At 40.7% G+C, this 21,843-nt stretch overlaps 2 protein-coding genes across 2 annotated transcripts; one reads left to right on the top strand and one right to left on the bottom strand.

Annotated features, from left to right (window-relative positions):
* The first annotated feature begins 3,326 nt into the window (after window positions 1-3,326).
* gpr173 (G protein-coupled receptor 173) lies at window positions 3,327-9,703 on the top strand. Its single transcript, XM_072681811.1, has one exon. It carries the CDS (start codon window positions 3,411-3,413, stop codon window positions 4,572-4,574), a length of 1,164 nt encoding a protein of 387 aa, XP_072537912.1. The 5' UTR covers window positions 3,327-3,410; the 3' UTR covers window positions 4,575-9,703.
* Window positions 9,704-16,742: 7,039 nt separating this feature from the next.
* suv39h1a (SUV39H1 histone lysine methyltransferase a) lies at window positions 16,743-20,826 on the bottom strand. The gene is made up of 6 exons (XM_072680923.1): window positions 20,808-20,826; window positions 19,945-20,090; window positions 19,126-19,785; window positions 17,700-17,846; window positions 16,991-17,120; window positions 16,743-16,876 (listed from the first exon to the last, which is right to left on the bottom strand). The coding sequence occupies exons 1-6, from the start codon at window positions 20,824-20,826 to the stop codon at window positions 16,743-16,745; spliced, it is 1,236 nt and encodes a 411-aa protein (XP_072537024.1).
* Window positions 20,827-21,843: the final 1,017 nt, after the last annotated feature.

Consider the following 21,843-nt stretch of genomic DNA (forward strand, 5'->3'; position numbering starts at 1 on the left):
CATGAAATGCAGTTCCTTTTGTTCTTCAAACGTACCCCTGCAGACTGTGGCAAAGGTGTCTGTTTCAACCTCATCGGCCCACACCACTTGTTTCTAAAGCTCATCTGGCTTCTTTAGATGTCCATATTTCGAATGAAGAGATTCGTGATGAGGTCACAGCAATGTTTTCTTTTTTTCACTCTCCCACAAAGATTATGTTTGGGCAATCAATGCTGCACAGTGGAATGGTGCACCACCAGTCTTATGGGATCTTATGGGATCAGCACCAGACTGATTTTTTTTAAAATTGTATTATTATTTTTTTTAACCAGCATATGAATGGTTCTGTCTTCATCTAGACTGTCACAATTCCCTTAAACTGCTATTTTTTTTAAACATACTACATGGTACAAACTGCAAGCTAAAACATGTCATACATGTTCATAGATCTTCTAATAGCCTTTCTCTGCCTTGTGTGCATCGGTTACTTTCATTTTCAGAACTTTTCTGTTCTGAATTCATAAAGCTTCATAAGTAAGTAAATTTGATTGAGCTAATTACAATTGATAACATGCCTCAGGCCTGATTTGCTAAAATGTCAAACAAAACTTGCCCAGGCCACATTATTTTTGAATTTTTCATTTTTAAATGTAAAGCAACATTAATTGTGCATTATGATTTGCTGGAAATACTGCATTTTAGATTTGATTAGTTATGTTTATTATCTCCAAATTGATAAACAGACAGATGTGGCATTCGGCCAAGGGTGCCCAAACTTTCACATACAGCTGTAAGTCCTCGCCTTGAGTTTTACATTGCATTGTCCCATGTACATTTGTCTTCTTTTTCTAATTGTTCTTTTTACAAACATACTTGTTTTAGGTGTGATTAGGGCTAGATTAAATATACAGTATAAGGCACCCCTGGTCAGGTGCCACAAATGATTAAACAGTTGGAATTTCTATTTATTAAGTGAATTAAACATTTTGGTGTTGTTACTTTTGCACATGTGTTCGCACAAAATTATTCTCTGCAGACAATCTGAATTTATTTTCACATAAAAATAAAAAATGTCAGAGTGCCCAAACTTTTGCACAAAACTAAAGAACTTGTCCATTCATAGATCCTTTATCAAAGTTTGTGCTATGTGTCAACATACACCATAACATTAGCCATAACACTGAGAGGTGAAGTTAAAAAACATGAATTATCTTTATCTACAGTGGCATCTGTAAAGTGAACAGTCAGTTTTTAAAGGTGATGTATTAAAAGCAGAGAAAATGAGCCACTTTAGCAAGGTGATGGCTAGACGACTGGGTCAGAACATTTTCAATACATCAGACAGGTTTTTCTCTGATATGCAGTGGTCAGTATCTACCAAAAGTGGTCCAAGAAGGGACATTGGGCATTGATGTGATTCATGGAGGCCCCATGTCTCAACTTACAGGACTGCTGCTGACATCTTGGTGCCAGATACCACAGGACACCTTCAGAGGCCTTGTGGAGTCCATGCCTCGAATGGTCAGATCTGTTGTTGCAGCACAAGGGAGACCTACTTAATATTAGGCAGGTGGTGCTAATGCCATGGCTGATCTGTATATGTTAACATGGAGAAATGTTTTTATTTGCATCGTGATGGTCAATGATTAAAGATCTTCCAAACTTTCCTGAAGGCTTCTCATCATAAAGATCAATCATAAAAGCTAATGCCAGCATGACACTGAACACGCTCTCTAACAGTTAAGAGGATTTAACACTAATGCTTTTGGGAAACCAGGCCCTGATTAGTTGGCTTTAAGATCAATATTGGGGTAGGAAAAGTAATGGAAATACAATTTTATATTTGATCATTAATAATCAGGTGAAGACCTTGACCAGTTCACCCTCACAGTCTTCCATGTGTATTGCAAAATCTTACAAAAACCTTAGTTGCTAAATGTCAGCTTATTTTTAGTTAGTAGTGCAATGCTGGATTATTGTACAGGGGCTTTGCTTCAAGAAATCACCTGCAAGCCAATAAGCCGTTGCACCTTTTTCAGTGTTGCAGTTTATGTTTGCAAAATGAAGGTTGGGTCCTAAAATATGCAGGTCGGGGGTTTAGAGTAGCAGCTAATTAACTAATGTTTTATGAAACAGAACATTTGTTAGCACTTTTGCACATCCTATTCAGAGGCCAGATTGTGTTTAGTATCTGAAGCACTACTCTTGACTCCTGATCCTTTTTTTTTTTTTTTTTACAGTAAAACCTCTTGCCTATTTCTCCAACTACACTGGTGTGCAATAGGTGATTGATTGTGCTTTGGCTTTAAAGCAGGCACGTACAATTGTGGACCTGGTCTATGTGTCTGAATAGCAGTTTGAGAAAATGAAAGGAACTATGGAGAACTCTTGTAAGCTACTTGAAGATCTTTAAAATAACTGTTGCCCCCTCCTTTGAGGCCACGACAGAGTTCGGCACATTTTGGCACCTACCTCACCCAGGAGCCGACAGCAAAAAAAATCAAGACTGCACTGGGCACCTGGTTCAGTTTCACAACTAAATATGGCACTGTTGAATGCCTGCTTTGCTAAAAAAGGGTGGTGTTGGGAGTGGTCTATGGTCAGAATCTTGGAGTGCATATTCTAGGAATTTGGTGTTTAGCGCAACAATGGTTCAAAACAACTACTAAGGTTGAGGCTAGGTGACCAAGAAGATCAAGTGCACACCACCACTGTGAGTACACCAGGCAGTGCTCCTTTAAAGTGAGGGATGTAAGCATGCCTGCTTTCTCTAAAGTGATGAGAATGAAGGGCCTGATGTGGTAAAGGGTCAAACTATATTTTGGAGGGCAGGGATTTTCATTCTGTTCCATCAGTAATTTCACTGCATGTCCTCACTACAAGATTTAGTGTCTCAATAAAACTCATCTCAGCAGTTTATTATAAACAAACATCACAATTTTGGATCTTATTATGTTTGGTTCAGGGGATAGAAGACAAAATGGATTTGCCAGTAATTGTAGAAATGCTGCTAAACAGTGCATTTCCCAACCAGCAAAATGGGTGTTTTTGAAATTTTGGGGGGAAATTTTACATTTCACTGTGAGGAAATCATTCTTCACAAAATCCATTAACTTTAAAATTCAAAGCTGTTTCAATGTTAACATATATACTGAGAAAAATAACAACTATTTCACTTTATTCATAGGTGTGAGAGGAGGAGAGGAGAGGAGGCCGTTTTGAAAGGTAGCTCCAAAGAAAACTGTGCAAAATGGGGCAATGCAGAACCAGCTTCTCCTGTTCCATGTGAGACAACAACAAGAGGCAACCACGAAGACGGAAGACAGCTCAGCCGGAGGAGGCGGAGGAGGCGGAGGGGGAGGAGGTGACAGAAAAGGAGGTGTTTGTTCCAAAGGAGAGGAAGAAGCTCTGCAGTCGGAGCAGAAAGAGGCATGGCCAACGGAAACGAGAGCAGCGATGGGCCCAGTAACCCCCTGGCAGCAGTTGTGGCTAGCACAGGTGGCATGGTGGGTGGAGGGCCTTCATCAGCCGTGTCCACCTATGTTAAGCTTGTCCTTCTTGGGCTGATCATATGCATCAGCCTGGTGGGCAACCTAGTGGTCTCTCTGCTAGTGTTAAGGGACAGGACCCTCCACAAGGCCCCATACTATTTCCTGTTGGATCTCTGCCTGGCTGACACGATTCGATCAGCAGTCTGCTTCCCGTTTGTACTAGTGTCCATCAAGAATGGCTCAGCCTGGACCTACAGTGTGCTCAGCTGCAAGGTGGTGGCTTTCATGGCTGTGCTCTTCTGCTTCCATGCAGCCTTCATGCTGTTCTGCATTAGCGTCACACGGTACATGGCCATTGCACACCACAGGTTCTACTCGAAGCGCATGACCTTTTGGACCTGCGTTGCTGTGGTGTGTATGGTCTGGACACTGTCAGTTGCTATGGCTTTCCCTCCAGTCTTTGATGTAGGTACCTACAAGTTCATCCGTGAAGAAGACCAGTGCATTTTCGAGCATCGCTACTTCAAGGCCAATGACACACTGGGATTCATGCTTATGCTGGCTGTGCTGATCCTGGCCACTCACGTGGTCTATATGAAGCTCTTGCTCTTCGAGTACAAGCACCGCAAGATGAAGCCCGTCCAGATGGTTCCAGCCATCAGCCAAAACTGGACCTTTCATGGGCCTGGAGCCACCGGTCAGGCGGCCGCCAACTGGATTGCAGGATTCGGACGGGGCCCAATGCCACCTACCCTGTTGGGCATCAGGCAGAACTTGCACAACCAGAATCGACGGCTGCTGGGCATGGAGGAGTTCAAGGCAGAAAAGCAGCTTGGCAGGATGTTTTATGTGATCACCCTGTTTTTTCTGGTGCTGTGGTCACCATACATTGTGGCCTGTTACTGGCGGGTCTTTGTGAAGGCATGCACCATCCCACACCGGTACCTCTCCACTACGGTGTGGATGAGTTTTGCCCAGGCAGGGGTGAATCCCATTATCTGCTTTTTCCTTAACAAGGACCTGAAGAAGGGTCTGCTGGCCCACCTGCCTCCCTGTTGTAGAACTAAACCTCAACTACCCCGTGAGCCTTATTGTGTCATGTAAAGACAAACACCGATTCATTTTCTTTTCTTTACGATTCTTTGTCTTGGTGTGGGTGACAAACGGACAGTAAGAAGGGGTTAAAAGGTGTAATAAGATGGCAGCATGAGGGACATTTTCTGTTACTGTGGCCTTTGATTCAGTGCACGATGCTTTAAAAGGGTGGGCATCATGGAAAAAAGCATCTGCTGTCACCTAAATGCTAAGTCTTTTCTTTTTTTGACAGTTTTATGGGGGAAAAGGATTAGGGGTGAAAATGCGAGACACTAAATCATATATAAACAGTTTTGAGTGCTATTTACCACAAGCATGAGGGTGCTATCATTTTTAAAAAAGGTACAATTATAATAGAAAAAACTGCTGTTTTCACACCAAAACAATTATTTTGGGTTAGCAGTGAGGATTGAATCACAAAAGGCCAAATGTAATTGATTCTATTAAAAAAATACCACTCTTCTATTGACATCACCTGTTAACTGTCAAACCCTTTAAAAGAGCCTGAAAACCGCTATGCCAGAAATATTTAGTAGTTGTCAAAACATTGTTAATAAACACTAAACTTGGCGTAGTTCTATTTGAAGGACCAATTACTAGCAAGTGCATATATTACAGTATTCAAAAAAACTATTTTGTGCATGCATATGATCTTACGTTTAAAAAGAAAACATGTGCCAAAAGGCAACAGACAGCCTACAGATAAAGCTAATCAGTGAGAGCCGAAATTGGTCCATTTCTGCTAATCTCGGGAGTGGCCAGAGGGGAAAAAAAAAATCATTCCTGAAGATTGAATTTAGAAATACAGATTAGAAAACAGAACAAATCAGGTTTTTTGTCTATTCCATGCACCAAAGACACCACTGATCTCAATAAAAGCTGTAGTTGAAGCTCTGAAGTTCTGTCAGATATACTGCAGAATTACATTGGCAGTGGCTCTCATGTTTAGCAACTTTAATTGCATTTGTGCTGAAATTGTTTTTACAGTGTTTATTTATTTGTCTCAGCTCTATTCATGGATTCATTTCTACCCATGAAAGTAAAACTATTTAATCGCAATGCAGAAAATGGCTAATGCCTTCCAAGTTTATTTGACTGAATCTAGGAATGCGACCAGCGTCTTGATGTTAACACTGAACTGACGAGGCCGCATTGATAACCTTACAACAACAAAGAAGTTAACAAAAAAGTACAACTTTTGGTTGCCGTCAACTGAAAATGGCGTAGCTGGAGTGAGTCCCTGTGTGACCTCATAGGTTGATCTTACTTGTCGCGTCACATAAAAAAAAAACGTATAGTACTTGAATTTGTGCTTATTATTGCTGACCTGACAGATATTAAGAGGCACTATTTATGTTACATGACACAACAAAGGGGTATCGTTGCATCACATGCTAAATTACTATTGATACAATCCTGGACAATGGAGTATTAAAATAATAGAATATGTACAGAGGAAGGAACCAAGCTGATTTCAGAACAAATAGATTTAAAGTCTGAAAATGAAAATATGACGTTTTACTAAAAGAATTTCTAGATCACGTGTTACAACAGTGATTAAATAAAAGACCTAAAGTTAAGAGTGAGGTCATGGAACCTGAATGATAATGATCATGAGCAAAGTTCGGGTAAAGAATAACGTGGTGGTTTAACATCAAATTTCTTTCATATTATTTAAATAAATGTTACACAAATACGGTATTCTCATAGGTATTAGTTGAGCTAAGTTGAGGATTTGGGGATGGGACAGGCAGGGATTTCCATTAATTTGCCTGATAGTATTTTGCACACAACTTCAGAAATTGTTGATCAGTGAAATGTTTCTTTGATATAACATTGACTTGAAATGGAATGCTGACCGACGTAGGCAGGGACACAGAGATTGTAATATTAAAAACGAATGTTACAGAGAGCAGAAAATTGTGATCTTTCTCGCGAGGTAGTTTTCAGATTGTTAGAGGTGTTCTGCTCCATTTTTTTTTGTTGTGCAAAGAGAAACAGAATAACAGGAAAACGAACCAACTGCTACACCAACAACTAAAAACCACCATCAACAAAAAGGGGAATAATAATTGTTTCTGTTATCTGCATTTACTGCCTTACTCTATTATCAAGGTTTGATGTTACTGATGTAAGGATGATTTGACAGCTGTATGCCTCTACAGACACTGAGAAAAAAAAAGAATGCTGGGGAATATTACACTGTGTCGTTGACTATTGGAGGACATTCTTCACTCCCCTTCACAACCATACAAACTGAGGTCGCATCAGAAGGGCGATACATAGCTGGAAAAAAAATTTGCCAAATTGTGACACTGGAGTGTACAATTTTGCACAGTCCAATGGAAAGACTTGAATGCAAAAACTTGATTTCCTGTGGAATTAAAAGGAACTTCCTTAATTCTTGTGGATTTCTTTAAGACATTTTTGGTTTTCGTTTCGGTTTTTGTTTCTTCTTCTTCTTCGTATCTTTTGGGGGTCGGGGGAAAAGGAAGCGGATAAAGGTGGGCAGTATTGTGTATTCATATGTGGAAAGGATCGGAAAAAGAAGAACCAGCGCTCGATTCGGTGTTTGGGAGGGAGGGCTTGTGGGTGGGTGACAAGGGAGTGATTTTTGTAATGAGCAAAAATGCCTGGTAGAACATTTTTAGTTGCTTCAGGCAACCTATCTTTTGTAAAATAACTGTGACCTCTGTGCGATTTCCTGTGTATTATATGGACTATGGACTAACTACAAAAAGAGGGAGGGGAGGGGGAGGGACTATCAATTGGTCATCATCTTTTTACTGCGCATGTGTGAGTGAGTGTTTATGCGGAGTATGAATGTGGGAGAGAACCAGGGGGGACTGTGGGTGAAGCCACGTATGTAACAGCCAGAGAAGGACAGCCTGGTGAAAAACGTAACTCCTGCAGTTAATCTTTTGCTTTCCTTTTCCGAAAACTAAAAAATGCTAAAATGTTTGTCCTTTGGATGATGATCCACATTCATTTTGTACATCAGTGAAAATGGCTGAATAACTGCAGAAATATATATACAACATCATTTAGATCCAGGGATAAAAAAGGCTTCATACATTACAGCTTGAAACAAAACAGAAAGATATTCTACAGTGGTTTAACTAAAAATGTAGTTAGCTAAACTAATTCCTTGTTTCCACTGGACATGGCAAAAACATCTCAGATAGAAATACTACTCTGAACTAGTGAACAAAAACTCTTAACAAAACTGCCACCCTGTTTAAAGTGGCCAATATGCAGCAGATTTAATTCGCCATATTTGAAGGTTGAGTAGAATGATTCTGACAATGGCAAAAAGCAGCATTATGCGAGATTGGTATTTTTGCTCTTGCCCCCCCTCCTACAGTTTAGGAGTGTAATTCACCTTTGACTTTTATGGACAGTCATAAACATGCATTATCAGTAATCTAAGAAATACAGAACTGCGCCTGAAGTGACAGACTCATCTAGGCTGACACGGTAGAGTCATATTACACAATTCTATACAAATATGACTCATTTATGATTATGCAGGGTTACACAGTTCTCGCAAGAGGCCACGTGGAGCTCCACTAAAGTTACATAGTGCAGTAGTCAGCGTTCCAGGCCCAGAGTGGCAATGACAGGGATGCCATTCTTCCTGTTACAGGTCCGTGAAGGTTACTTCAAGGTACCAAGACTACATGATGCTACTTTAAACCGAACTATATTTCATGTTACAAGCAACGTAACTGGTTTAATTCATGTCAAATACACACTTTGAATAAAATACTAGCAAATAGCTTAGATAAAGAAAAGAAACTAATTTCCATCAATTAAAACCTCACAAACAAAATCAACCTCTGCCTCATTTACACTTTTTACGGTGCATTTGAACCACTACTAAACATACCAGAAGTAGTAGCCGCTCAATGTCATGTAAAGCTACACTTCGTATGGCATATCTGAAGTAATAACAGTGTAAAAACCAGTTACTGTCTCAGTTGGGATCTAGAGTCTGCTTTAATGCATTCAGGCAGTACATGATAACGGTAGCTGCTTCGAGGCTGCAAGCTGTGCTATTCCCATAACCGTTATCTCGTATTGTCTGCCAATTTCATTGTCACACTGATTACTGGAAATAAATGAAGGAATAATTGAAATGCAAATGAATAGCGAGAAATATAATTCACAAACGAATGTTGATATACAGGCTTTGCTTCAGCTTTCAAACATGGTTAAGGCAATACAGTGTTTCGGGTCAGATTTCTGAATGTAGATTAAGCTTGCTCTCGGACTAAATTACCATAATGGTGATTCACTAATGAGAATTTTCTCTCAGTCTAGCACTAGGCTTAACCTGCATCAAGAAGACAAGTAGGCTTTACTTATTCTGCACAAAGAAATCCGGATTTTTATGTAGGAGTGGGATCTTTCAGCACAATGTAGATAACACTGAATGATAAAACGGAACAAACAACATTCCCTCAATGGCTGACATGCAGATCGAGATGCACCTCAATAACACTGAGGTATCTCCATAAAAACTCTTCAGAAAGAACATGTTGATTCAAACCTGCTCATACCCTTCTCAATTAAGTGCCTGTTTTGGTCAGTTTATTTAAAGCAGGGGTGGGCAGTTCTGTCCCTGGGGGGCCGGATTCCTGCACTGGTTTGTGCTTTTCCTGATCAAGTGCACATGATTCAACTCTCCTGGTTTAGAAGGTCTGTTAGAGCAGGAAAATCAGCTGGACTCCAGCCCCCGTTGCCCACCCCTGATTTAAAGCACGCCATTATTTCTTTTGATTTGTTATTAATAGTGCCTAATATGAGTCCATTTCCCATTGAATTCATTTGTCAATGCAAGACAATTACTCTATGATACTTTCACAGCTCTTAAACTGACTGACAGACATGAAAGGACAAACATAAGTAGTACACTAATCAAACTATGGTCATAGTGGTCATATTTAATTCATTTCCTGGCTTAAAAAATTATTTGATTAACTCTGGAGTTACTTTTTCATGAGTCTATGTTCTATGAAAAAAAAAAGGATCAACATGAGAATGTCAAGTTGGCTTTCAGATTAAGATATCTTGTTCTGTAAATTAAAGGGTTTTTCCCCCCCAACACGACAATAAAAGTTTACTTTTGTTGCGTTTTTGACTGTTAATGTGGCGTAACCTCTCTTCAAAGGGAAATGCATTCTTGCCCAGCTACAGAAGAGTGTAATAGCGTTCTGCACAGCACAAAACAATGACTGTTCACAAAAAAACACCGCCATTGGAGGGCTATAGAATCAACCTCACTTGTGTAGTGAGAACATGGAGAGTGGGACACAAACTACAAAATATTTACTTTTAATATGATTTGAATTTTTTTATTTACGTGACATCAATCGTATGTTCTTGATGAATATGTGCATGGGATTTATACAGAGGATATGGACTCTCACTGTTTACTTCTAACACTGCATTACAACCAAGGAGATGTTGTACTTGCTCCCTTCAAAATGTTATATTTTTACTTTCTTCAGAATAGTTCTATATTCCCCACCAAGAGGATTATATATACTGGTACAGACAGTGATGTGGTGTGCTTTACACCATTGTATCTGATGCTTTACATTGTGCTTGGTAATGTAAGGCTTGGATGCAGCTACGTGGCCATTGAAACCCATTCCATGAAGCTCTCTATGCACTGTTCTTGAGCTAATCTGAAGGCCATATGTTTGGAGGTCTGTAGCGACTGACCACAGAAAGTTGGCGACCTCTGCGCACAATGCACCTCAGCATCCGCTGAGCCCAATGTGTCATTTTACGTGGCCTACCACTTTGTTATAATTCTACTGACAGTTGACTGTGGAATATTTAGTAGCAAGGAATTTTCACGACTGGACTTGTTGTACAGGTGGCTCCTATGACAGTACCATGCTGGAATTCACTGAGCTCCTGAGAGCGACCCATTCTTTCACAAATGTTTCTAGAAGCAGTCTGCAGGTGCTTTTATATACACTGCTCAAAAAAATAAAGGGAACACTCAAATAACACATCCTAGATCTGAATGAATGAAATATTCTCATTGATTACTTTGTTCTGTACAAAGTTGCATGTGCTGACAACAAAATTACACAAAAATCATTAATGGAAATCAAATTTATCCACCAATGGAGGCCTGGATTTGGAATCACACACAAAATTAAAGTGGAAAAACACACTACAGGCTGATCCAACTTTGATGTAATGTCCTTAAAACAAGTCAAAATGAGGCTCAGTATTGTGTGTGGCCTCCACGTGCCAGTATGACCTCCCTACAACACCTGGGCATGCTCTTGATGAGGTGGCGGATGGTCTCCTGAGGGATCTCCTCCCAGACCTAGACTAAAGCGTCCGCCAACTCCTGGACAGTCTGTGGTGCAACGTGACGTTGGTGGATGGAGTGAGACATGATGTCCCAGATGTGCTCAATCGGATTCAGGTCTTGGGAACAGGCGGGCCAGTCCATAGCTTCAATGCCTTCATCTTGCAGGAACTGCTGACACTCCAGTCACATGAGGTCTAGCATTGTCCTGCATTAGGAGGAACCCAGGGCTAACCGCACCAGCATATGGTCTCACAAGGGGTCTGAGGATCTCATCTCGGTACCTAATGGCAGTCAGGCTACCACTGGTGAGCACATGGAGAGCTGTGCGGCCCTCTAAAGAAATGCCACCCCACACCATTACTGACCCACTGCCAAACCGGTCATGCTGAAGGATGTTGCAGGCAGCAGATCGCTCTCCACGGCATCTCCAGACTCTGTCACGTCTGTCACATGTGCTCAGTGTGAACCTGCTTTCATCTGTGAAGAGCACAGGGCGCCAGTGGCGAATTTGCCAATCCTGGTGTTCTCTGGCAAATGCCAAGCATCCTGCACGGTGTTGGGCTGTGAGCACAACCCCCATCTGTGAACATCGGGCCCTCATACCATCCTCATGGAATCGGTTTCTAACCATTTGTGCAGACACATGCACATTTGTGGTCTGCTGGAGGTCATTTTGCAGGGCTCTGGCAGTGCTCCTCCTGTTCCTCCTTACACAAATGCGGAGGTAGCGGTTCTGCTGCTGGGTTGTTGCCCTCCTACGGCCTTCTCCACGTCTCCTGGTAGCACCTCCAGCCTCTGGACACTACGCTGACAGACACAGCAAACCTTCTTGCCACAGCTCGCATTGATGTGCCATCCTGGATGAGCTGCACTACCTGAGCCACTTGTGTGGGTTGTAGAGTCCGTCTCATGCTACCACGAGTGTGAAAGCACCACCAACATTCAAAAGTGATCAAAACATCAGCTAGAAAGCATAGGTACTGAGAAGTGGTCTGTGGTCCCCACCTGCAGAACCACTCCTTTATTGAGTGTGTCTTGCTAATTGACAATAATTTCCACCTGTTGTCTATTCCATTTGCACAACAGCATGTGAAATTGATTGTCAATCATTGTTGCTTCCTAAGTGGACAGTTTGATTTACTTGCAGTTATATTGTGTTGTTTAAGTGTTCCCTTTATTTTTTGAGCAGTGTATATATACACACAAACAATGACCAGCCCTAATAATAACATTGTTTCTACACTTTTCCACTGACAATATTGGAGCTTTTTGTAGTACTATAATTATAGCCTTTAGTCCATCTGTTTCTCTGCATACTTTGTTAGCCTCCATTCACCCTGTATTTCAATGGTCAGGATCCCACAGGACCACCACAGAGCAGGAAGTATTTAGGTGGTGGGTCATTTTCAGCACTGCAGTGACACTGACATGGAGGTGGCAGGTTAGTAATGTGTTTTGCACTAATACGAGTAGGTCACACTTCAGTGCTGCTGGAGTTTTTAAACACAGTGTCTAAACACTGTGTCCACTCACTGTCCACTCTGTTGGACTCCCCTAACCTAGTTGGTCCACCTTGCGGATGTAAAGTCAGAAACAGAACAGAAGCTCATTTGTTGCTGCACAGTTTATGTTGGCCATCTTGTAGTCCTTCATCAGTGCTCAGAGGACGCTGCTTACAGGACGCTGTTGGCTGGATATTTCTGGTTGTTGGACTATTCTCAGTCCAGTAGTGACGCTGAGAATCCACTCGTAACAGTGCAACACACACTAACTTGCCAGCTCCATGTCAGCATCACTGCAGTGCAGAAACGCAACATCCAAATAATATCTGTTCTGTGGTGGTCCTGTGGGGTCCTGACCATTGAAAAGGGTGAAAAGAGGCTAGCAAAGTATGCAGAGAAACAGTCTGTAATGTGTGTGTATACACCTGTTGCGTAAAACAGCACACTTTTTTATTGTTAAACTACTGTAGACAGATGGTGATTTACCTTAATACTTAAAAGCCATGTTAACCTCTATTTATCAGAAGTGACAGGTAAACCCAAGTGGCAATAAAAACTGGCAATGCCAAGTAAATAATAAACAACAACTCTGTCAAGCATTCAAGTTCAAATGGTAAGACTGTATATCACTGGAGCTACCATTACTCACCTAAAACAATAAGAAATAACATGTCTTTAAAACCATCATCCTGTTCTTATCCTTTCTTGTAAGAAAACATGCCACCTAAGACAGATGCCTGAAGTTAACACCTTCAGATTAAGAACAGCAGACTGTTGGCCTTAATCTGCCTTAAACTGCTTGCAGCTCCTGTCTACAAAGGTGAGTCTGCAAAACTATGTCAGCCTTGTAACAGAAGCCAGTAATGATTCTGCCATTTAAGGGGCATTAAACCTGCTGAAAGCAAAGATGCCATGTGGATGATAGATTCAGGGGTGTAGTTTTCCCTTTTCTTGTTTTTATAAATGGACTGGACTTTTCAAACTTAATTTTGGTTTAAAAAAAACGTGTTAATGTCAAAGTAAAAACAAATGAATGTCAATTAAATAAAAAACAAATAATGTAAGTATATGAGTAAATTAGCTCCTGAAGGAATGTGAGGAAGTGGTGAGCCCCCGATACTATCAGGTGTGCACCAGGACATTCCATAACAGTGACAATTTTCACTGAGTTACTCTATGCTACCCTATGCACAGGCTGTTTGGGTCATTAAAGTCATCATGTAGGAAGACATTCATGACGTTTTAGAGTCGCAACATTTGGCACAAGAACAGGTAAAGCGACTTAAAGATGACAAGGTAAGATTGTTTGTTTAGACAGCTATATAGACCTTAATTATTTACCTATTTGTCATATAAATGTAGGCTGCCATTGCTAGATATAGTTAGCTACCTAGCTAACATTAGCTAACTTGCATTGCTCGCTACACAATACGTTAGACTTGTTGAAAGTAGATTAAATAACAGGGCCAAAATGTTTTTGCTAGAAGAACCCTTCTGCTTTGTGTGTTTCTTACGCTTGTCACATTAAAAACACTGCAGTGAAATGAACTAAAGCTAGTTCTTGGGGATTGATGCTCAAGAGAAAAGTGTTATGCAGTAAAGAAGGTTTTGCTTTGACACCTTGTCCTCATGTTATTTAAGTAATGTCATTTGTACATTGCCTTTCACTTGAGACATTTTTTTCTTTATTGCAGAAAGGGGTGTGAACCGGGATGCATCCAAAAGATCATCTGCCCAATGGCAACAAGTATGCATGTAAGGAAAACTGGCTGCATTTCCAGAATGGACAGTATTAGATTAGGATTAGCCGAACGTCTTCTTTTTTTTCCCCCCATTTTCATGACATTTCATATGCATCCACCTGCTACCATGGAGCTGACCACAGCTTCGCAAGTGTAGTTGAATAAATACAATTATGTTGTCTGTTACTGTAGTTCTTTAAATGTTGTCTGTTACCCTTTGTCTTTAAATGCGTTTTTAAATGTTTCTCAGTGATAATGTGTTCATGACAACTAGCAAGAATAAATGTTATGGCTTTAGATTTGAGACCTAGCTGAAAGTACACTTCCATTAACCCAATATCCATTTAGCTACAGCATAACTGCAAGTCTGTGCTCACCCAAGTGAGCAAAAAGTGCTCATCTGATAATATTGGGTGCTCACCACATAGTATCTGGTGCTCCACTTTTTTTTTTCCTGAAAAAATAAAAATGCACCACATCCCTTCAGGGGCTCCATAGTAAATAAATAATTATATACGTGCATAAATATTCACCTGACCTAATTCAACAGAGGTCCAGGAAGTCTGTAGTGTCAATTAGTGAAATGGAGATCACCTGTGCAGTTTATGTACAGTCAATGTGTCTTAAATGATTGTAGAATACAGACACCTGTCTGGCTCCAGTCACAGGTTAATCAGCATTCCTGGCTACACATACACCATGAAGACAAAAGAACACTCAATGCAACTCCAGAAAAAGGTTATTGAAGAGTCAGGGGATAAATACCAAAAGCGTCCATTCTTGGACAATGCCCTGCAGTGGAAGGAATATGGCACGTGTTAATCTTCTTAGAGGAGGCTATCCTCACAAACTAAAGGAATGTGGAAGAAGGATACTACTGAGGGAGACCCCTGCATACACAAGACACTCCAATGTAGCCAATAGGCTAGTGCGGTCAACGGTCAAAGGACCATGCTATCTACGTAATGGTGGTAATTGGAAATGTCTATATGAGCGAGGTCAGCTGAGAACATTACACTATGCTTACCCAAGACTGATCCAGCATAAATCCACCCAATCCAATAAAAGCCACGGGTAGGCCTGAATTAAGCCAGAGTAAAAAGCACATCATGGAAGTGCTAGTGAGAGAAGAGAAACGAAAGGGGAAGGACAGGTATTGGGTATGGACAGATGACAGAGGATGGTACAGGAAGATCAGCTGAAAGATGAAAGTGGAGGGATTGACTGTAACTGAGACAATATGATTGATAGAAGTTGAAAGTATCTGACCTCCTGTAGAAACACTAAAGCTGAACAGAGCTGACTGACCTAAGCTGAGGATTCAGGGTCCATAGGGAGTACAGCCATCACTGGTGCTGAAGCCCAGCGTCCAATGTGAACTGCTATTTAACTACTACAGAATCTGTGGGGCAATAATGCAACCAAATAACGGTCTACATTAGCAGGATTGATTATGTAACAATGATCAATCAAAAGGTAAACTCTGACTTAATTACACACTTACTACATAACTAGTCTAGAATCTCATAAACAGCTTAAGATTGATTAGAGATTCGTTAATCCCTACAAAAATGAGCATGTGCTTTCCAAGATCTGCCTCAAATAGGCTTACATGTAAATGCTCTAAAACCTATGTAAACAGGACTGTGTTGTGTGCAAACATTAGAATACAACAACACCATCTGGTGGCTACCACAGGTGTTGCAAAGACAGACAACAGATTGAGTTGTTCGTAGGTGTCGAGGTGTGGTGTACCATGCCATGGGGCTATTTTGCTGCCAGCGGAACTGGAAATGGATGTATTAAAGGAAAAGGCATAACCAGCATAACCTTAAACCATCAGCTAGAAGGTTAAAAACTGGGATGTTCCAAGAGAACAATGACCCCAAGACACTCACACAAGTGGTTGTGAAATGGATAAAACAGCATTTTATCCCCCAAAGTCTTGATCAAAACCCTATCATAAAAACGGATTTGAGCTCCAATCCTGCCAAAAAGAGTGGTCGAATATCCAACCAGAATCCTGCCAGAAGATGATCGTTAATGGCTTTTAAGTGACAATTAACCAAATTAAGAATGTTTACTTGTGCAGACAGAGACAACAGTGCTAATTTCTACAGTTATTCATATTCATTTTATTGGATCTAAATTGTGAAATAATTTATATGTATAAAAAAATGGTAAAGTGCTTGATATAAACAATAAAAACAAACAAGGCTATCTGTTGGGTTTTGTAGATAGGTAATTGGTTACCCCCCAACAAAAGAAAAAAGTACCATCACTGTGTAAATAGTGAAAACAAGCATTTAACAAATAGTCACCAACCTCTGGCATGCAGCATAGTTAACACTGAGGGACTGAATCTACGAAATGGAAAAGACAGAATGCAACATAAAACTAACATGAAAACTATAAATAAAACAGTAAAAGCTTTTTAAAAGTTAAAAAAATAAGAATAATATAGTTAGCATAAAAAGTGAAATGCAACTTATCATAATCACTGAAAAGTGCATAAAGTTCCATAAAACTGCCATGACTACCAGAGACACTTTTCTAGGTCCCCCCAAAAAAAGCTGTTCCACAGGACACAGAATTAAAACAGATATTTCCGGCAGTTCTGTGCTCCACACTTGCACTCCATGCGTACGCGCTTGATAGGAGTGTCCTGCATTCCTGCCAGGCTGAAATTGGCATCCATTTTTGTGCTCTCTGCATCTAGATCATCAACTGCTCCACAAGAGAGGGCCCCAAAATATCAGTGAGCTTATTCCTTAATAACTATATCCACGATTGTAGAAAATAAACTTAAATTGTAAAACAATAAATCTCACACAAGCTTACTTGTCATTTTGTAGTCAAAGGTGAGCTCCTCCCCTGCTTTGATTGCTCGTGTTGCAAAAAACGCGATTCTGGGAAGACGCTCGTCCAGGTTGTCGATGAAAACGTTATATACCTGCAAGTTTGGGTCACACTGCAAAATTGTTATTAGAGTACTACTGTATTTGTGGCTTTGGTAAGTGGCATCCACTGGCAAACATTAGTGCCTAGTAACATATGTTGTCACTGTCATTCACACAACTTTTTTCCCCTCCATTTTTCTTTCAATTTCTGTACCTTGAGCCAAAATACCATGCTTAAATGGGCCAACAGAAAGGTTGCAAAATGACTTTTTCCTATTTCTGTTAAGCTGCCATTATGGAGATACAAGATTTATGTGTGACATATTTGTGTGATATATTTGATAATGATGAAAATAGCAGTGCCTTTTTATTATTCTATTTTGTGCACACTGCTCATGGTATCTAGAGCCCAACAGTACAGGTAATTTGCTGCGTGGTGTGAAATGTTCTGGAGGAACAGTTGAAAATACAGCTTCATCACACATTTCTAAGGACATACTTTAAAATAGCAAAGGCTGCATAATTTGAAACCAGAATTATTGCTCCTGACTGATATCAAATCAAAGAGGATGTTGCTCCTGACAGGAATATGGAAATAAAAGGAATTCATACTGACAGCTAATGTCAGAGAAACCTTAAATCACACTTACACTGTGGTTGACAAAGTGGGAGATATTTCCACAATGAGCAGCATCCACTGTATAAACGTCATCCACATAATCCAGATCAAACAGGTAGGTGACTCCCTGCTTATCGTATTTCTCTCCTCTCCTCTCAGCCTCCTCCGAGGTGATAATCTGTGATGGCATATTGTAAACAGCGAGCAAAGAGGACAGCAACTTAGAATAAGCTTACTATGTGGGCTGCTGTGGACAGACAAAAAAAATAAGCTTTAGGCTTAATTAATACAGGGTTACATGTGCAGTGACTAAACAAACATACAGTGAGAAGCATTTCTGTGGGCGGAAAACATTTTAACATGTTAACGTCAAAGGTCAATGGACTAGACTGGTTCGAGCGCAAAGAAAGGCTACAGGAACTCCCTCTGCACAAAAAGCACAACCATGGGGCAGATGGGCTACAACAGCGGGTACCAAGTCTCGTCACCCATAAAAATAAAGCTGAAGCTGCAGTGAGCACAGGCTCATCAAAACCAGACAGCTGAAGACTGGAAAAACATAGCCTGGTCTGATGAATCTCAATTTCTGCTGAGGTACACAGATGGTAGAGTCAGAATTTGGCACAAACAGCATAAATCCATGGACCCAACCTTCCTTGTGTCGAGGGTCCAGGCTGGTGGAGGTGTAATGGTGTAGGGAAGGTTTCCTTGGCACACTTTGGGTCTGGTAATGCCAATCAATCAATCATCGCTTGAATGCCACAGCCTATTTGATTTTTGTAGCTGACCATGCGCATCCCTTAATGAGCACAATTTACCCATCTCCTAATGGATCCTTCAGAATGATAATGCACAATGTCACAAAGCAAAAGGTCAGGGAGTTCAGTGTTCCTCAAAACACCTTTAGGATGTGGTAGAACGAGATTCTCTGGACCAGAATCTCAAAGGAATGTAGTGTATGTAGGAATAATAATGTAGGAATGAAGTGCTTGTTGAGTGTGTGTATATATATATATATATATATATATATATATATATATATATATATATATATATATATATACACACACACACACACACACACACACAAACACACACACACACTTTTGTATTTAAATTATATATATTAATTCAGAAACATACTTACTGCCAAAATAAGCAGTTTAAAACAGGTGCCTTTGTAGCCTAGGAGACAGTACTGTGTGAATGTATATACGCAGTATATGATTGTATTTTGCCATGTTTTTTGAAAGCCTTGTAACCAGCATCACAACTCTTCCAAATGCATGCTTCCACAGCAGGGGCCTATTCTGACTGCTTATTGCCTTTGAACATAAAAATATTTCTCCCCGCAGCTTGAAATATGAAGTGAATGAGGTCTGCATAATCACAGAACGCAGCACTGCAGTGATTGAGAAGTGGGAAATATTTTTCCCCATAAAATTTAACGCACCCACCTCTCCAAGGTACTCCATGACAAATGTGTTCTTGTAAATCCTTTCAAGCGTGCGCACACCCCAGCCTCTTCCATTGGCTGTCTTAAAGATGCACAGGTCGTACTGAATGCCCCTCTGCACCACCCTGTTACCACAGTCTGGCCCACAGCAGCATCTAGAGTTACACTCGTAGATGGGCATACCTGGCCTGATTTTGACCTGTCTGCTGTCATTATATGCCATTCGGTGTTCGGATGCTCCTGCACAGCATCCGTTTAGGGGCTCTTTTATACAGTGTGTGCACTTGCAGCCTGCTGCTGCCTTGCTGGCCATCACCCCTTCCCCGATCTTGTAGTCACTGATGTATATAAAGTCTGTGGGAGGTCCATCAAAGTCCACCTCATTTAGGATGAAGATGCGGCCTTTGTGATTGCAGGTCCGGTTAAGCTGCTCCTCCCAGCGGAGAAGTTTCAGACGCTGCTTGGCCTTCTGGAGGAGGAAGGACGCAGTAGAGGCATCCAGTGATGTAGAGCGTAAAGGTTTATTAGCCAGAAGCAGTGCTAAGCGCATGTCTCGTCGAAACTGTCGGAGCATTCTTGGGCATTTGAGGTTTTTGTAAGGTTCCCATGTGTTCTCAACCTCTGAGTAACCTTTCCACTTCACCAGGAAAAACTCTTGATCCTACACAGTAAGGGTGCACAGTAAAGAACACCAGATGTATGAGTTTGTTATATAGGAATGACAGAACAGACTGTACTCAGTCATACTCAGGCTCATCCACACATACAAGACAAACATTTATAATATCCACAGTCCTTTATCCAGTTAAAGCTCTCTCACCTTAAATTTTCTGTAGTTACATAAGTACTCCACCTCGTAGTCACCCAAGTTGTCTCTGGTCACAGACAGCTCCTGGCACACTAATCTCTGTCTGCGACACAGAGCTCGCAGGTCATCTCCGGTCAGCTTACAAGGGACGCTGCAATCTTTAGAGACAAAAGAAACCCCATATGGATGCAAATGCAACATGAACTCCGGACTGCCCCAAGAAAACCATACAGGATATTAAGCGCTCTGAACACTCACGGTCACTCCTGACTTGCTCATACGCTACATGTCCAAATGTTTGTGGACACCCCTTCAAATGAAGGCATTCAGCTACTTTTAGTTGCACTTATTGCTGACACAGCTGTGCAAATGCACATAAACAGATTGTCTAGTGCTTGTAGAGAAGCTTGGCCAATAGAATAGGACTCTATGGAGAAATCCTTACAGTAACCTCACTAATACAAGGGGGTTTTTTGGTGTGTGACAGTGAGCCTCATTAATACTGAGGCATGTGCTCTATCTCAGGACTGCTTCATAGCTAAATACCAGCCCAGAACCACACTTCCAGTGTCAGCTCAGGAAAACTGCTGTAGGTGATGGAGAAGATAAAGAATAGCTATGCCCAAATCTGAATCACACTTTAATTCTGATAGCAAAAGTTACCTTCTCCTTAGCCAGCGTTAGCTAGGTAGTTAGCTAGCTAGTTGGACAGACTCGTGTGCTTTAACTTTAGAAGTTTAATTGCCTTCAAAGTATTCAGAGAGAAAGAAATACGATATTTAAAAGAAAACTGGCCACACGCTAAGACTGGCATCTGAGAGCACTTATATAAATACGAAAACAGCGTTTCATGGTCGCCTGGCACAAAATCCTACCTTTCAAATATCGCGCCATGTTTTCCGCTCGAGCTTGAGGTAGATCACAACCAGCTGTAGTGAGTGGTGAGAGACGAGCGTTGGTGATTGGTCGATTGGTTGTCAGGAGGACGATATTTGATTCTTATTGGGCAGTCTTATTCATTTTTATTTATAATATAAATACATATTATATTTATTCGTCATTAATAATCGGCATTAATAGTGTGTTTCTTTGTGCTGGACCAAAGCATTATTGTAACAATTTATTTATAAAGCTTTTAAAAATACAACACCCAGAATGCCAGCAGTGCTATCAGGTGGTCACGTGGCCAGGCGTATGTAAATTAGTGAGCGGTAGAGATTGTAATTTCAGTGCAGATTGTAATTTTCATTTGCAAATTAATTTAAGTAAATTAATATGCAAATTTGCTGAAGTAACAGTTTAGTGTACTTCTTGTCTACAACCCTAACTAAATATACTGAAGTTTAACATACATGCAACACTACATACGTACAAATGAACTGTGAGCGGTGCGACTGAGAGGCACCAATGACAACCAATGACACAACCATAAGGCTTTTGACTGAATACAATACCTGCTGTATATTATTTACTTTTATACAGAATTCAGTATGAAAAAATAGTACTATTCAAACGCTTGAACCCTGATGACCCAAGACTCAACTCTTTTTATATTCAACTTGAACTGATGCATCTGCTTTACAGCTGAAATCAAGGACCGCATTAAATAATTCTGAACTGTGACGCAACCATTGATAATACTATTATGCTGCAATCATTAATACAAAAGTAAGTGACAAAAGTGACAAACTGTTTTAACAACTTGGTATCGTTCATCAACACTATACTGGAAAAGGAAGGAAGGGTAAAAATTGCAATGGGATGGTCCACATCTGACAACAGGCTGTGCAAGCAGTACATACAGTTGCTCATAATAAAGTAACTGGATAATGCCACTGTAGCATTACTTTTCCTGGCTGCTAAAAACTGAATTCTCACTTTTACCGAACCCATTGTTTAGATATGCTCTCG

This window comes from Salminus brasiliensis, chromosome 6 (genome assembly GCF_030463535.1).
Source record: "Salminus brasiliensis chromosome 6, fSalBra1.hap2, whole genome shotgun sequence".
NCBI lineage: Eukaryota > Metazoa > Chordata > Actinopteri > Characiformes > Bryconidae > Salminus > Salminus brasiliensis.

What these genes read in the sequence shown, in the direction of transcription:
- gpr173 (XM_072681811.1), top strand. Translation starts at nt 3,411, where the DNA reads ATGGCCAACGGAAACGAGAGCAGCGATGGGCCCAGTAACCCCCTGGCA.
- suv39h1a (XM_072680923.1), bottom strand. An exon ending in GTAACTACAGAAAATTTAAG is followed by an intron (nt 19,786 to 19,944) that starts GTGAGAGAGCTT and finishes CTTACTGTGTAG; the next exon opens with GATCAAGAGTTTTTCCTGGT. An exon ending in TCATGGAGTACCTTGGAGAG is followed by an intron (nt 17,847 to 19,125) that starts GTGGGTGCGTTA and finishes ATGCCATCACAG; the next exon opens with ATTATCACCTCGGAGGAGGC.